The sequence below is a fragment of the Monomorium pharaonis genome, chromosome 2 (genome assembly GCF_013373865.1).
Source record: "Monomorium pharaonis isolate MP-MQ-018 chromosome 2, ASM1337386v2, whole genome shotgun sequence".
NCBI lineage: Eukaryota > Metazoa > Arthropoda > Insecta > Hymenoptera > Formicidae > Monomorium > Monomorium pharaonis.
In genome coordinates, this window is record NC_050468.1 from 33677357 (window position 1) to 33696423 (window position 19067).

At 34.7% G+C, this 19067-nt stretch overlaps 1 protein-coding gene across 5 annotated transcripts in view; it reads right to left on the reverse strand.

Annotated features, from left to right (window-relative positions):
* Positions 1-19067, reverse strand: part of LOC105834665 (ras GTPase-activating protein raskol) — a 313516-nt gene that overhangs the window by 171351 nt on the left and 123098 nt on the right. For all 5 annotated transcript variants that reach the window (XM_036282614.1, XM_036282613.1, XM_036282612.1 and 2 more), the window contains one exon: positions 7376-7488. In XM_036282614.1, the coding sequence (XP_036138507.1) occupies positions 7376-7488 (113 nt within the window). The remainder of the gene's footprint in view (positions 1-7375; positions 7489-19067) is intronic.

Consider the following 19067-nt stretch of genomic DNA (forward strand, 5'->3'; position numbering starts at 1 on the left):
GAAGTGAAAAGGCGAAAAGGGGAGAGAGCCAGTGACTTAATGCACAAAAGCACCCCGTTAACTTCCTCCCTACTAGGGATGATTCTATAGACGGGATCGCATTTTCTTTCTCGCGTGCCGTACGTGACGAGTGTGAATACACGCCAAATATTATAGAAATCGTGCAAACCCATAGACCGAAAACATACCATAGAAGAAGCAAATCGAGACATATTTTCACGTAAGACTTATTGCAGTACAGATCGCTTTAATCGCACTGTTGATTAATTGTTACATATATATGTTGATTATAAAAACTTGGCACGCTTCATTCCGAAAAAAAAAAGACGATGTGTTGCTCTCACAGGATATATTTTGTATGTGAAAGAGCAAAAGACTGAGAAGACATATTATGCTGAGAAAATTGAATAAAATCAAGTATAACATAAATTTATTATTAAGCAATGTATCACTCGTAAAATTTAAAGATCTGTATATTTACAAAAATTAATTAAACTTTCTTTTCCAAATAGATATAATCAACCCATTTTTATTGTATCATTTCTATGTATTAAACAACAAAGTTTATTAAATAAGCTAAAAATATATTTTGTTACTTAATTTATTAATTTTTGTAGTTAATTTTTCCACTACAAGGCTGTCTGAATTCTGCTACTAATGTCTATTATACCAATTTTGGATTTCAATTTCTCAGACGTTTATTTTTTATTATAGTGTAAAAATATAAATTATTATAAAATATGAAATAGTATAAATAGTGATATACTGTAAGATAAAAGATTTTCTAATTTTCATTTGCTTTCAAAGTCTTATTTTTAACGTTTAAAAAATACTATTCTAAAATAAAGTAACATGATGATTTTTCTGTATATTATTTAGTTATTTAGTGTTCATTGTTTCAAAAAATTTCCATAATAACCGATATAACTTAAAATAGGCACTTTAAGGGCTCAGAGAGAAGCGCGATTGGTCGGCGTAGATGAGAAGCAAGGAAGATGTCCTTGGGTGCATCAAGGGAGCCATTATCGAGGGATGAAAGCGCAGAGAGGGTGCATGTTATCTTTCGAGACACCCAGTGCATAATTTATCACCAGACTAGATCAGATTTGGTCGTGCGTATCGACGAGTCTAACCGCAATGCATAAATCGGGACGAATAATAATAATATGCCGTCGTCAAATCTGCGATTAGAAAAAATGCAAATGCATCTTCCATTACCGAAGAATATTCAAATGGTGCCGTTAAAAAAGAGCGCAAAATTAAAATAACCTCCGTAAAAAAGTTCTTCCTATATAGTTAATCTTAAAAGCTTCGTAAAGCTTAAAATACAAGTTACGTTAAAACTCAATCCGATTAAATCAGCTTAATTAAAAATTAAACTATATCGAGGAAACGTTAATCAATAAAACTGCTTACACAATATGCGTTTTCGACTTGGATTACTCGGTTAATTAAGCATATCCTCCTGCAATACCCTCCTGCTCATTTTACCGTGGCTAATATCCTTTTTCGCGTCAGTTTACCCTAATCTACGTTATTTACATCTCCTTTGTTTCGCGTTACACAACGAAAAGGTTGCGAGAGCCTCAGCGCGCGCTTCGTATCCAACTTATGACTATCAAGGTGCTAATGGATCAAAGCAAGAGCAGTTCTCGCTGTGCACTTTGCGAGACGCCGCAATTCCGGTAAAGGCAAAAGATAAACCGTTACATCGTAAAACGTTCTAACGAAAGCACAAGAAATCGCGACAAGGTTCTAAGTGTTGTAAAATTTGGCCGACATAAAATGATATAAAATTGATGCTGGGATCTTAATAGAATTCTGATTACGAAATTTAGAATTCCGTGAAAAGTAGATAGTCATCAAAACAGAGTTTAAAAACTTCGAATTATCATTAATTACCATTAATTACAATTTTAACTTGTTACAAGTAATTCTAAATTTTTTGTTCCTATAAATATTGTTATTATTATTTTACTTTTCAAATAAGTACTGTACTTCGTCAGTTTTTTTCACTCTTCTCCTTCGCATTTCTTGACAATGAAATATTTTATTATGACTTGCAATAGAAAAATTTTAATTATAAAATATCAGTGAAGTTTCATTCACAAGACTTCTATTTTTAAGCGTCATCATCCCGGAAGAGAAAAAAACCTTGTCTGAGAAAAAAGGGAATCCCTCAATGGCCGTTAACCCCGTTCCTTCGAGCTAGCCTCGGCGGCAAATAACGAAGCAAAATCGTGTTCCTGGATCCCTTGAATGTGATTACACATGGAAGGAAGGAAAGGACGAAGGAGACAGAAGGAGAGGGAGGGTTAGGGCGCTTGTCTTGATTTAGTAATAACAAGGCACGGTAGTAGAGATGTGCGAGTGACTACATGAAGCTCGCGAAGACGAAGACGGCGACAGCGGACGTACGGAAGAGAGACGAGACTGAAGCGGCACAAGATGAGAAAGCAAGTTCTCAAAGTAAGGAACTGAGTACACGACGAAGGTACTAATCAGGGTCCCGCATTTCTGTTTCGCAATATGCTGAAATGCGCTGGGAAGACTATTCCCGTAACGGGCTACGCTACGTGAAACCTACCGAAATTTTCATGAGCGAGATTTCATGTATGAATGATGATTCATGCGAGTTGTTAAGTTTGAATTTGTACTATTCTCTCTCTCTCTCTCTCTCTCTCTCTCTCTCTCTCTCTCTCTCTTTTATCTGTCGTAATATAAAGATTTTGTCGAGAACATTCATAAAAGATGCATGACTAATGCAAAAAGTGCACACATCTATTTTATAAATAGATAGAAATGTAAATTTTTCTAAAGCTGTTTCTTACATTAAGTGCTCAATTTAACACGAAGAATATTTTGTCAAATAGATTCCAGAATTTCGCGACACAAAGCAGTCAAAGTAATTTCCCGTAAAATTTACGGAATGGTTTCTTTATTTTCATAAAAAATTAAGAAATGTGGCTTCTATTTTGAATATTTGGTGCCGACAGTTTTTTGATTGCGCAAGAACAAGGCCAAATAATATAAATATTTAATCAAATAAATAAAGAAAGAAATTTACACTTTTTAAGAAAGAATTTTAAAAAATACGTTCTAGTTATAAAAAATAAATAAAGCACAGAAGAGTTAGATCGAGTAGACAGAAATCGCGATTGGTGTAAAATTGAAAACCGTAATATAGGTAGCTCATATGACTGAATAACAGAAGTACAGCCATTTGCGAAGACAAGTTTGTTCGGCACAACATTCAAATTAACTAATCCGACATACGACATCGCGTATCGCGGGAGTTTCTCGAGGGTTAAGGGCCAACTCCGGGGATTTACAAGGGCTTCTGGTTGCAGCGAGAAAGCAGCGTTTCAGAGAACGATCTACTGAGTGAGATTCGAGTTCCGGTTTCTCGTTATACAGTGACGATATGGAGTGCAAATACCGTGTACATACAATACAAATAATAAACGTGCGTTGCATGTTCACCTCAACATTTAACTGTCGGACTTTTGTACCAACTGCCGAATCTTATTTGAAAATCAATGACGTCAATGATGTCGTTAATGAAAGAATTGTATCTATAAGTCTACAGTGAATGAGATTAGTGTATGAGAATTGCGAACATTTGAACTATTAATAATTTATAGATGTACATATGAATCACAAACAAAACATAACATAAACAGTATACAATTTTAGTAAAATTACTCTGTAAAATAATAGATAATCTGTCCGATGCTATTTTCTCTACCTTAAAATTATTTAAAATTAGTTGAAAATTTCGAAAAAAATCATGAAACATTTGTTAACGTTATAGTTTAAGTTATTTTAATAACATTTGTTTAATGTTTGTTAAATAATTAATTTTTAATAAACCTTGAAGTGGAGTAACAAATTTTGTCTGCTGTATCATCTGGTATACCATTTTTTTACAATGACTAAATAAGAAAGCAACGATTTGTCAAAATCTTTTAAAATGTTATTTTGACTAAGATCAACATTAATAATTAACAAAATTGTTATTTAATCGTTATCATAATAATTATCATGATACAATCATTTATAATTTTAATACTTTATTATTCTTCTTTATTGTTCTATTTCCTTATTTCAAATTAATAATAAATTATCTGAAATATCATGATACAATTCAATAAAAAGTAATCGTAAAATTTATAATAGAAAAATATTCAATAACATATTTAATTTGTAAAATAAAAAAGCTCAAAAAAAAAAGATTAATACTATTTGTAAAAAGCCAACGTCAGCATTTTCGTATTACTGATTGTGCGAAGAATTCCTTTCCGTAAAGAAGGTACTTAGGATGCCCTACAACATTGTTGAATAGAAGCAAGGTATACAGGAATAAATTCGCAAAACTCTCTCACGCGAAATGTGAACGGAAAAAGAAGCGCCCTGTACGGAGTAAAATTCCGCAGGAGTCTCAGACAACCCTAAATACATAATGGTTACCACTTATGTCAGCTAAAACATGCCTCAGCGAAATCGAAATGACGGAACAGCACGAGCGTTTCTATAGTCTGGGCATCTTAAGCTTTCATTAATACGTGAAAGTAATTTAGAGATACGTTGTAAAACTCAAAGTATTTAAAACAACTGAAAATAAGTCTCGTCAATAAAGCATTCACAGAAAAAAAGGATATTGTTATTTTGACAATACCTTTAGTTTTAAAATGAAAACCTTGAAATAAAATTATATTGCGTTAAATCAAAAAAATTTACTTGAATAAAGATTTTATATAGTTTAATCAAGAAAATGATATTCTTGTAATTTAAGAATAATTTTCTTGAATGGAAACGAAAAGATGTTGGATACACTGGTTTTTTTCTGTAATCAATACATTTTTTCAATACAAAAAGCAATACAACAAATATTCTTAATAAATTAAAAAGATAAATCGATTTTAAGTAATTATCAATGTCAATTATCAATGTCAATTATCAATATTAATTATAAGAAATGTTTTTTTTTTTTGTATAAATTTAATTTTTTATATCTTTCATATCAATTCCATATTTATATTATTATTGGTGCAAATGTTATCAACAAGATCTATAGATATAACGTAATCATTATATCATATAGTTAAAAATGTCAATCTATTTGAAATTTAACAATAATGTCGGCCGTGTAAATATCTTTTAAATTGTGCTGGCACAAGAAAGTCTCGGATCGGAAGAAAATAGCTCTCGCTGTGTGTACCGAAGATAATACACTTCTCTAAAGTAATGATCGGAGTTCACACTCCGAGGGGATTAGAGAGGTAGAAAAAAAAGAAGTTGACAGTTCGTAGTACGATGGAGAAGAGACACGGGGGTAATGAAGCGATTCCGAAATATCCGCTATCTCATGTTTGTTTTAACTCTGTATCTTTATCCTTTCATCTGTTGCTTTAAGTTTCGATTTCGCGAAATATAAATTAGCAATGAGATTGGATAATGGGGAATCATTAATTAAGAATAAACGAGATTAAAGATATCTATCGCACGTACAATTGGATAGAACCGTATATTACGTCACGTAAGCTTCCGTAGAATATTTGTTACACGATCAGTACCATGCAAGAAATTCTATTCGAATCTTTCGCTACCGTAAAAGGAAAAGCTTAGCCGCTCGTGATCCGCGCAACTTGCAAGTTTAACGTTCACGTGACAGCTCAGATGATTTTATATGTTTGCGTTGCTAGGAGCCAGAAGCCATTTGCGTGTCTTCATGTATTTGCTTTACCAGAAGCTAAAAGCAATGGATACATATATTCTTTATGTTTGCTATTTGTATCCAGGGAGAAAGAGACAGGATATCGCTACACAGGATATTTTCTATCTGTAATATTTTAGAATATCACCAAAACCAATCTGTTGTATTCAAAGCAAATTTCTCTCTCGCGTTTGTATAAGAATGCCGTAACGAACGTCGCGCACAGAAGGAACTCGATATCTATCGAATCGAGTGAAGTTAAAAATATTCGGAAATCATCAGGTCCGCGGGGATTACGGGACTGAAATCATGCAACTCATGATGTGCTTAATAAAAAAAACATACGCGCGTAATATTGCATTATTGTGTGTTTATGAATAAATCAAACGGAACATCAAACGTCGCGAAGCAGCACGAATCGGTGTGCTGCGACACGCCGATAGGGATGGTTTTTCCTACAAAAGTGAACGGACTTGGGAATCGCCGAAGAGAGTCCCGTAGCACGTGTAAGAGGCGATTCCAGATAATCTTCAACGTTATTCGCAATCCGCGGTTGCGGGCAGAAGTCCGTAGTCTTCAAAGCGTTCACGTGTCCGTCCGTCGTGTCAGTCAACGGAGTATAAACTTTCTAATCGAATTAGAGGTCGGCGCTCCCTTTACCGTGGCATTTTACTCAGCGATCAAACAGGTTCTCCGATGTGCCAACGTATTGTAAAGACATTGTAAAGGTATATCGTAAAGTTATTGCACGTACACAACGGGCGGGAAGTGGTTCTCGAGAAGATATTAGTAAACTTTCGAAATTGGAATTATGCTGTCAGCAAATTTTGTGGTAATTCCACTGAAATTTGCACAAATATGGTATAATGAGAAAATTTCATTGCGATCCTTAATTCGAGAAAATTTGTTGCAAATTTGACATGAGATTAATAAACTTTCTTTCTAATAAATATAATTTATACACGAAGAGAACTTATAAAATTATTATTAAAAATTACTACGATAGTACCTACGGACGATGAGAAAAAATTTCAGAGAATTATTACAATCAATGTCTCATAATATAAGCAAGAATATAAAATTTTCTTTAAAGAATTTGATAATCTTGAACAGACATAATATGCTCATTTGAAGAAATGTTGAATAGTTTTATCGAAAAAAATATATTCATTTTTATTCAAAATTATGTTTTATAAGTAAAAAAGGAAAAATTATCGCACAAGGAATAACAATATCTTCGAACCAAAAATTCGAATTTTTGAATACCATTATTATCAAAACAATAATATTATGTATATATTGTGCTCTTGACTATTATGATAATAAAGTAAAAATATATAATATTTTGCTAAAATTTAAAATGATCAAACATATAAAAGGTTTTATATTTTTACATATGGGACAATAATTGTTAAATTACTACTAATTTTTCTTTCTGTGTAAAATTTGGCAACACATTCTCTGAGAACCCCTGATATAATATCTGAGGGAGAACCCGACAAAACGCGCATTACGGAAAACAAACATGTAACAACAGCGGTGTAAATCCGTTTCATGCCTTATGACAGTGTCGCATGTGCGCAGAGGAGAGAGTGAAACAGCCGCGGGATGGATAAATCCGGGGGAATTGGAAAGGCTTTTAAAGAAAAATGTACTCACCGCCATATCCTCGCTCCTGTAAGCCGTAAGGGTCTGCTCGTCCTGCAGGAGGACGCAGTAACAAGGTTCCCAGCATGCCTCGCTGGTAGTCTCACCAACGCAGCATTCGGCCTCTGCAAAAGAGAAAGATGGTCCCTCATGAATAACAGGCAAATAGACGACGACACCATTGTGCGTGTCGTCGTTCTACGAAAGAGTAAAGTCACCGGTCAAGAGAATGACTCGCAAGGATAGTAGACCAGGCGTCAATTATCCAAAGAAAGAGAAGAGAGCGCAGTCAAGAGAAATTATTGGTAATGACCGATCGAACGTGTATCATCGCGCGAGCGGAGATATCGATTGCTTTTTCATAATTGCACCGCGTTCAATTGCGGTTATGACTTACAGATATAACATGCGTTAGAAGAGACGTTGTAATATAACGCATCTCGCACATTGAAAATCGAAGAGTGATAGAAAAGACGATATAATATCTTTCAGATGTTCGCACTATTTTAGAAACAGGATGGAAAAACCGCAGAGAAAAATTCAAGTTAGTAAAGGCAATCATTTCAGCAACTTTTACTTTTCAACAAGAAAGTGAGAGTATATTTTGCAAAATACAATTAAAGCGTTAACAAAAATTTAAAGAAACTCACATAAAGACTAGAATTATTTTAAAATTATTTCGCCCGCCAAAACTTGAATCAATCTCCGTTTTTTAATTGTACACCAGTCATAGGAATGATCGATGTCTCCGACGCTGAAACAATCGGCATTCCGCGAAGTTTATCTTAGCAGTATCTATATTTGAGTGATAGTTCCGCTACGTCCCGTACTCTGGCTATGATTTATGACGCACGTACATAACCGCCTAAGATTTATGCACAGACGCGTAACAACATTATCCGGAACATTCTTACGTGATGGAAGTAAGAACAGATTACGGTAGGAAACGACCGATGTAATGAGCGAAACACGTCTCTGATAGGAGGAACGAACTCTAATATTAGAAAATTGTCGTTATCGTTCATTACACACGAGTGTGAGATCGGCAGATACCTTTTACGCACAGACATTAAGAGACTTTCCGACTCGTGATTGCAAGTTGTACATCCATTACATACGCAATATACGGCTTATTTGTGTGCTGCACGTGCATGCGGCATCGCATATACAGGCTCTGAAATAATTTCACCAGAAACAAAGCCTGCGTTTCTCTCATACAGTAAAACGTACCGATTGCAAATCTTGATTGTAATCGGGATGCAGACAAAGCGTAAGTTGGGTTGCATCGATTTCAGTTAGTATCGCCTGACGATTGGAAGCGTATTGTTTTATTCTTTTTTTTTCTTTCGAAAAAACGGAAGGGATAAAAACAGCGCGAAGGGAGATTGGAGTGCAGAAAACTGTGAATGCAACAAAGAATTTTTTTAATTCAACAGACCCTAAAAACAGACACAAGTTTTATCTTATTGGAATAATTTAATGTAAAAAAAAAAAAAAATAAAGAAACACAAAAAGTCCAATATTAATTACACGGTGTCGTAAATATATATGGAACAGATTCCTAATTGTTTGCTTTATTTAAGAAACAGCAATAACTTGAAGACGTTTTTAAAGACGTAGTACAAAATCATCTTTCCTTATTGTATATTACAGAAAAAACCGCGTAAAGGTGATCGATATAAAATTATAAGGCACTCTACGTGGCGCCTCCATTTCCTCGATCTTCTCACACTTCTAACGCGCTGGGAAATGTAATTTGGCGCAGTCGATTACATCAGCCATTATCGAGTCCTTGTCCTTGTAGCATAAAATCTTATCCATAAAGATTGAAGAAATTTTTTTAAATAAATAAGGAAAATAATTGCTTTTCAGAGAGGTTGCGGGGAAAAAATATTAAAAACATGTATTTTGTATCGCTTAAAAGTATTTGTTCACTTTCATAATTAAATGAAGAAAAGAAAAGTGAATTTCTTCCTTCATAATCTCCTAGATATTAGATTTAATCTTGGTGGCTAAAAATATTATATTCTATATATGCATAGAGAAAATATAATAGAATTTAAATGGCATTATACATAAAAAAAGATACATACAAACCCCAAAGTAGGCAGATATTTTTTAAACGGTAGTGTACGTCGTAAGTGTTTAGTACAATATATTCAGGGTATTGGTTATAATAACGTTAAAATAATTCGCAGATTATCATGTATACTTTTATGTATATCATAAAGTTGTGTGTGCATAACTTTATAATTTTATGTAATATCTATCTCAATCTTTATCATTTGCTTTAAATATTTCGCTTTATTATTTTCCTCTTTCACTACTATCATTTTTTATTTTTTGCTACAGTTTCGCTTTATTATTTCATTTTCATTAATACGCAAAATTGCAAGACATTCCACATAAATTTTCCATCTCAACTTCAAATTTAATAGAAATTAAAAAAAAAAAAGATTTGACTATTGTTTCTAATCAAGTTAGGAAATATCGATCCGGGTGAAGTGAAATCTGCTTTTCTGGAGAATGCAAATACACAAACCGATTACAATAGTATGTTTAAAACAGCAATAGGTAAACAAACGGTCTACAGAAATAACGCGAGAAACTGGTTTGCGTTTAGAGTAGACCACTAACAATAGTAGCAAACGCGACGAACAGAGAAGTTGAAATCCCGCATGACGATAGCCGCTATTTGGATACAATGTACTCGATATGCGTTTCTTATGAGTTAAATAACACGCTGACAATTTTATGACTATTATGCCCCGGCACGCTCTTCACATTGCGCTTTATTTGTGCAATTTTTAATCGCATGCCCGCAAGTCATACCGACATATGATTACGTATGACTGCCATTTCCTCTATTCGAATACCATGCTGTTCAATTTGTATTGCGCCAACCAACGGTATTAGCGGCCTAGCGTAAGTATAGATGTCTGTGGCTGAAGAGAAGCTCATGCGGCTGACGAGCAGTTGCCGCTGCTGATACCGTTGAATTCTGCGGTACACCCGTTTAGACGTACGTAGGCGTCTAATTGCAATTGTAGCTATGTATGAGAAATACTTTGTGGAATATGTTAACATTCAGGAATGATGAATTCTTGTCAAAAAAAAAAGATATTTAAACACATTCGATATCTGACGCGAAACTCGGTAACTTTTTACGGTAATAAAGTAGATACGTTTTATTCACAATTAATTTTAATCACTTAAAATTCATAAAAGTCGTAAAATTATAAAGAAAATTGTCATTTTAAATCTTCTAATTTCATAACAATTTTTTTTTCAAATGAAAATCTAAAAACATTATTCCAAAAATAATTCTTATTTTAAATCTAATCTTTTAATACATATGTATATCATAAAACTCTCTTGCGATATCCTTGGCATAAGTTTTACGGAGACAGATACAATATCGTCATAAAATTTTTCGATGTTTTATTTGACTAAAGAACAGCTATTGGTACATAAATCGAACGTATTGCGCAGTAGATACTGCGCGCCCTCTCAATGGCATCATCTTACTTTACTACTCCGCGTCTCTGATTCCACGAATATTGAAAAATATATCGCCCCGCGCGGAAGCTACCCCTATTCCCGCGGGTACCGTCGCAAAAAAGTTTCCTAAATGATTAGTCTCGCTTGGCACTAAATTTTTCGTTACTTCCCGCCGCCGCGCTTTTTCCATAATGGACGCCACCGCTCCATATTCCGACGTGCGCGCGGGGTATCGCATTACTTTTATAACCGACGAAATTGTTCGCCCTGCCTCCCTCCGAGCACTCGCGGCACTTTACGGCTCTCGCGAAACTTTCGTATCGCTCGCTCCCTTTTTTTTTCTCTCTCTCCAGAGTACACCACTCGCCACGACCACGGCAAAGCTCTTCGCGGTTAGTTTTCCATTACTTCTTTCTCGTCGAATCCCGAAACCGCGTTCAACTAAAGCTGTAATCAACATCCGAAAGAATGTCTGCATTTACTATCAGTTAACGAGCAATTTCAAAACATTGTTACGCATGTGAGCTAATTCTATTAAAAATTTATTCTAAAACTGAAACTTTATAATTTACGTATATAAATTTTATCAAATAAATATTTGTGCCTAAAAATACTTAATTATTATTTAATATTTGAAGGCAAAATATTTATTTAAAAGAAGATTGAAATCTTGGTCAACTTGTTCCTACATTTGTATTAATAAAAAAAAAGAGATTTTGTGTTATTAATGATACTCGATCACATTAGGCTTATATTTTCATGAACAAATATATTTTACAGCATTTGTCATGTTTTTTGCAGCTGTTTTCTGCAAGTTAATCAATAAGTTCTAAATTTCAAGATAAAGAGATAAAATCTGTTAGGATACACTTCCTTTACTTTTCACAGAGTTAACAGAAAATATCTTGTTTGTTCGCTCGATACATCCGCTTGCTGCCGGAAAGTGGAAGTCTGGAGGTTCAAGCAACAGATTCTAAGTATCAATTCTTCGATATTTCTGTCATCGGAAATTCTCAAACTTGTCGACACTTTTCGCAGCGAGCAGAAAAAAAACGAAGGGAAAGACGACGTCGCATTTTTGCTCGATAGAATCTCCACATCAAAGATTTTAATATCGAATTTCGCCGTGTGATGTAAAATTTTGCCGTGTTAAATCTTCGGTTGCTCAGTCCGCGAACGCGAGGTACGAGCATCTAGATAGCTTTTTTGACGCGTACCCCTCGACGTTCTTATGAATGCACGTATGCTAAGTCTCGTCGCGAGGCCTCCGGCACGTATATGGCGCACAATGGACAATGCCGCGCCGATATCGTGAGAGGCGATTCAAACCACCGCTCCAGCGCGATTACGATGACGATTAGGACTTAAACTCCGGCGGAAAGCTCCGCCGCTCTTTGGTGGCTGATCGATCCCGCACAACCGCTCGACGCGTCCTTGAATTCTGAACAATCGATGCGTGCGCCGCGCCGGTCAGCAAGCCGGCATGGTGAATGGGATGCATAGAAAAATTTTTTATACGCGTGAATTCCAAATGAAACGGCAAGTGGAATTAGAGTGCTCGAATTAGATCGACAAATATTAAGTTCAGTTTTGCGTGCCAATATTTGTAATATATGTATATTCATTATTTTTTGTATGTAAAAAGATTATTTATGTAATAATTTAAATTTTCAAGCATTACATTCACATACTATTAAACCGAAAGAAAATTTGTACTAAAATAGATAAAAATGTTTATTTAAAAAAACGGATTACATAAATGGACTTAAAGAATACAACCTTACACAACTTATTAAAAAATTTAAAATACTCAAATTATTAAGGTCAATTATCTATACAGTGTTTGTTACCTAATTAACAATTAATTAACAAACAAGTGATATTTGAGATAAACAATTTATAGATATTAACAGAAATAAATTGTTAAACTTATTATTATTAAATAATTCAAAATTGCAACAGAATAGCTATGTACCATTATATAATATTAATTAATTAAATTAATGTGTAATCATATAATTCATGTGCATAATTCATTATTATCGAATTTGTCGGTTCATAGCGCAACATGATATCATATTCTAATTTTTATTAACTTTTAAGTAACTAACTGTATATAATTTTTAACAAAATTGATCTATTAAAATTTGATAAAATAAAATAAAACGTTTGATAACCTTTATCGCTATTTCGTAATAATGTTTTATACAAGAATTTGATATTATCGACTATGACATAGAATCACATGGTACAAAGTTTCTCTCAGAAATGACGACGACGACGACGACGACGTTGATGACTACATATATTAGAAGTTCCGCAAACTTTGAGATAGTTCCTGTGAAACGAATTATATATCGCAAGGGAAGAAGAAGCAGAAGATAACGAAATTCACGAGACACCAGGTAACTGAGCAAGGAAGAAAAAGAAAATGACGAAGAGAAACCAAGGACGTAGCTGCACATCTAGAAATAGAATCAAAGATGGACACAAAGAGACACTCGGCAAGAGAAACATCTAACCGTTCTAACAAGTAGCAAAGAGTTCTCTCTGTGAATTTTCTGTATCACGTACAAAATTCATGTGAAAAACTTCTCTCACGGTGTTATTTTAATTCAATAAAAGAGTGAAAAGATAATATTTTAATCTGCTACGTGTATTAAAAAATTAAATACCACTGTTTTCTCTATTGAAATAATCTATATGTATAAGCTCAATTCACATTTACATTTTCTTTTACAATAAAAATATTATTTTTAAATAATTTTTTAAATATGTTTATTAGAGTTCTTCAATAATATTAATAAGAGTTAAACCAATGTGATTATGATTTTTGATTGTTTAAATCCGCCATGTAACAACCAAGCAACTGTGAACTTTAAATACAATATTTAACAAAAATAAATACAAAAACAATTTAATGCAACAGTTTTATACAGCCTAGATACTATTTAAAACCTTGTAATTGGTACATCGTTATTTAACATGTTGACAACGTTATATATGTATATTCAAACTAATGATCTTTCCAATAAATTATTTAATTACTAATGTATGAAATATTGATATTTACATCTATTTTTTACATCATCTACAGCAACAGCAGCCTAAATAGGATAATATTAATGTTACCAAATCAATTAATTTGACTGCAATATCATGGCGAGAAACTATATATTAAATCATCAAGTTTTCTTACAATCTTCGAACGTGTCTTATAACTGTGTCTCGATTCATCGAGTCGAAGAATGATTCTTTCGACATATGATAAGATGCTTTCTAGAAGATTTTCCGGTTGACGTCTTCGTCGACAGAGTAACGTTATAATGCATCGCCTTAATGTATTTAAATATATTTATGGTGGCCATAAATACGAACAACACGAAATAATATTTATACATTGATATACGTGCTCCAAGATACCGAACCGAACTCGGGCATACGACCGTGTCCGGAATCTTTTATTCATTTTCCTATCGATAAATGGTAATGGCGGATAGACCATAAGATCGATAAAACATTACGTATAGCTGCTCTACCTTTTTGTTTGGGGGAACTAGCCTTGTAAAATCAATACGACGACGTCGCTTTTGACTTTTATGTTCGTCCCAATGTAACCGGAAGACACGAGTTCGTTCATCTCTACATTGCGGAATGTTACGATAGCGCGTTACCAATATCGACTAGAGCTTTGTTAACTTTATAGCCAAAAATCGCGATCGATATATTGTGGATGTCATAATGTTTAGCAAAATCAAATGTCAGCATTAAAAAAAATCTTTTATGTTTGACGCTGAAAAATAAATGTCGTTATTATTTTTATATTTTTAATGTCTCAAATAATTTCTACACGGAGAGAATTTTTTCTTAAAATTTACCTTCAATATTTGGTAATTGTAGGATAATGTGTGATCTCGAGGAATTTTACTGTTTTTTAGTAAAATTTACTAAAAAGTGCAATTCAATGTATATTTAACGAAATACCATCAACTGAGTATCTTATGCTATCATGTTAAAATAACGCCTTGTAGATTAATTCAGCTACGGTAATTATTTTTCTTAAAACACTAATGGAAAACCTTTCTTATGTTAATAAGTAAATATACTCAATTAAGTACGTCAGATATTCATCCTATAAATCTTACGCATTAGCGGCGCAAGCTAGCGTTTTGCCAGCGAGGCCAGAGTTTTATAGTTACACTCTCCGTGTGCAAGTACTTGATCCTCAAGATTTTTACTTCGACGCTTTGTCACAGTATTGTTCCATCGATATTTCTACGTCGACTCTTGAGGTCTTCGCATCTGCATAACCAGCCAGCCACGTCGAATAGTCGAACGCCGAGTCGAAACTCCCGAGAGAAATCGGGTGCGAGCAGATACCGCGTAGCCAACAGTGGCGAAGTCAACCACTTCTCCGCGGAAAAATGGAACATCGTGTATTATAATAAAATCGGAAATATTCCGCCATCGCCTGTCCTCAAATCAGATTCTGCCTTTCTTCTCGCAGCACGTGGCGTTTCTTCGAATTTTTTTCCTCTGGTGTGTGTGTGTGCAATGCACGCAACGGAATTCCCGCGGGACTTCCGAGAAAGGGACTCCCTGGCAATAAATCCCAATTTCTCTGCGTATTCTATTCCAATCCGTCTATTTTGAATGGGGTTGCGTCATATTCGACGTTCCCATTTCGTTCTTTTCGGGAAAGAAGATCACGGCACTTTCTATAACCTTCTATAAACGCGTGGAAAAATTCACACAAGAGGAATGTAAAATTATGCATACGCATCGTGCACACGTTCGTACGATCTTCAGAATAAAGATTTTTGCATAAAATTTGGCATAAAAAGGCATTATTATGTAATAAGTAATAATGTGCATATTTGTGTCAATTAAAGTAAATGTCTTGATAACCGGACATGCAGAAACTAATAATGCAGAACTAGATTATTAAATTTTCGTAAAGATTCAGGATATAAAATAATATAATTACATAATTAACTTAAATGTAAAACATTATTATTAACAAACAAATTTGATTAAAATATATTTTTAAATTATTCTAAAAATAATAAAAATTTATTAAATATCTGAACAAATTAAACTTCGGACAATCTAAAACGTTTCTCTCTAATGTCCTAAAATGCTTGTCCTAAATTTCTCTCTCGATCCTTCATGACTGAAACTCGTGATCTTCATTTGATGTATGCTCTTGCATGCTCTATGGTGATTATCTTGGCAAAGATACTCTTAAGATCATAAAAAAATAAACTCTAATTTGTGTAACAAACTTACTGTTTTTGAACGTTAATTATTTTTACAAATTTAAAACAATCTCTTATAAATATTTTTAAGTATTTAAAAATTACGATTAAATTTTAATATTGTAAAAATACATTAATAATAATAACTTTCCGGATAGAAAAATATTGTTCAGTCATTGGAACATTTACTTTATTGCACGTGTCCTACAAAATAAATAAAGCTCTAAATTATTCATGGATTCATCAAAGTCTTGCTAAAATATTGAGGTTTCGTTCAAATCATCGCATTTGCGTGTTGACTTTTATTTTAATAACATATCGAGTTTCTACCCTACTAATTCTTGCTCTTCGTTGCTCGTTTTCACTTATTCGTCATACTTGTCGTTGTCCTTGGAAGCGTTTTAATTTCAAGAGCAGAACAAATCTCCAACTACGCAACTACCTACCCGACGCGAAAAGTGTAAACCGCTTAATTTTGCGCTTGACTCTCGCTCGTTCGTTAATATTCCACATCCGGCTGAAAGGCCACTGCACGCACACTCGAATGCGCGCACGTCTCTACGCTCACAGTCATATTTGCACGGAGACACGAAAACAGATGAGGGATGATGCTAGGACGGGAGGAGGTACGGCCTCCTCCGGGCTCGTCACTCTCGAGATAAAGCCACCCGTCCTCACGTGCAAGAGTTACGGAAGAGGAGCGGCATTCAGGGATGGTCGCGCGTGTCACGACTAGGAAGTAGACGGTGCTTATCCCGCGGACTAATTAAATCCACTGAATAAATTAAGAGAACGTCGACGCGATCGCACACGATTTTATCGTCTGTCTAATGACGCTGAATTCCCTTATCGGAAGGGAATTGGATTTCTTGGGACTTTTTTCGGGGGACGGCATGCAGTCTCACGCGCGCGACTAATCGCATTTGCATGATGGGACGACGAATGCGCAAAGATACGAGAGGTGGGAGTCAAGTATCTTCGAAAGGGGAAGAGAGCGAGAGGGAGGAAGAGTGCTCTGACCTCTCGACGCGATGTCGCAAGACACCAGATGGAAACCTCGAGGGAGAGAAAAACAAAGAATGTCAAGTGGGTGTTGCGAATGGCATAATTAATTGCGACGTGTTGCGGAACTAAAGTATCAGAAAACTCGATTACAACTCTTTGAAAATTTAGCGACGATCGTCAATTTTACCCGAGGAAAGAAAATCCAAGCCACGCGCGCTTTCGCAAGCAATATTATGTAAAACTTTTAGCTTGCGGAGCACGTTGCAACTGTCGTTTGTAAGGGAGACGACAACCGTAACCCTCGCGTTACGAGAGAGAGAGAGAGAGAGAGAAAGTTAAGGAAAGACAAAGGGATGACAGGTGAAAAGTCCTCCTCCAGTCCTCCAACCGACGAAAGCAGGGACATGTCTTCTCTCTTCCGAGAGAACAGAGACGCGTATCGCGGGCAGACTCGCGTTTCTATCTCAACCCGAGATTACCTTCTCCGCGGTCCTCATTAGGCTCACATCAGGCTCGGATACTTCATTACCGACGATTTTATCGCGATCCGTTCTCTACCGCGAGGGAGCTTTCCTCCCCCGCTCTCTCTTTCTCTCTCTTTCCTCTCTCTCTCTCTTCGTAATCGTCGTCTTCGGCTATGTCGCGATTTTCCGCGCTTCTCTCACAAGAAGATACGCACGCGTACATACACAATCGCGATGCTCCGTCTTACAGAGTGTCAATTAATAAGCACAATGCACGCGAGCACGCGCCATCAAATGAAAATATCGACGATAACGACGCCAACGACTTAACGTGCTGTAAGCTTCGTGCAGGATTACAATCATTAAGTAATTGGGCAGACGGCCGAGTATTCGAGAGCGTACAACGTGTAAATTGCTACATATTATCCGACAATGAGATTATGACGTGTTTGTTTCAATAGTCGGGCTACAACCCTATTTGCGTAATATTATATGCAACGTAATCAGCTGTAACGCACGAAATCCGCGAAAATCGTTTTACAATTAATATATTGAGATTTTTCAATTTTATCACAAAGATCAATGTAGTAACGGAATTCTAAATGTAATATAAATGTATTTTTCATAACTCTGTAATTGTGTAACTCAATTATTTCATTACATTTTTAAAAATATTATTCATAAAAATTTATTAAAAATCCTAGTAACTAATGCTTTTCATTTTAAAAAAATCAAAAATTACTGAAATGTCTTATTACTTATACTTATACAAGTTTACAATACTTATATAAATAAAAAAAGTGTAAAAAAACTTTCATCGCAATTTAATATTATTTTATTTTCAACTGATTGTTAGTTTTCATAAAGTATACATTAAATTATGTATTTATAACACAGCAATCTCAATAAATAACATTGTAATTTCAACAAGGAAATTCTTAGAACAGAAGTATGGCGATCCGATAAATCGATAATTAAAGGACTTCTTTAGAGAAATAACGATTCAAAATATCAGAGCAACATTGCTCTCAATGGCGAAGGTACATAGCTCTTATGAATGGATTGGCTTCTGGCTTTATTTCCTTTGAACCTTTCAGATGAATTATCGGTTTATCAGCCTATAAACTATGTCCATGCCAGACGGAGGCGAGCCAAGAAGACAGATTTCATCTGTCGCCTCGTACCACAGAAGTCGCTTCGAATAGAAGGTCTTCTGAGCCGTTCACAAAGGTGTCTATCGCTTTCAAAAGGCCACCTTTTCTTCGATCATCTGCACTTTCTTCTTCTCGATCCGTTTCTCTGAAGGATTCGATATCAAACCACTCATCCCTCAATTGCAACTAGACCAGATCTCTCTTCTATCAATCAACATATTATACTATAAGGAACATAATTACAATAAAGAAAGTATCATAACATGTAATTATATTAAAAAGTATAGAATATATCATTTTATTTGAATTTATACGAAAGTTA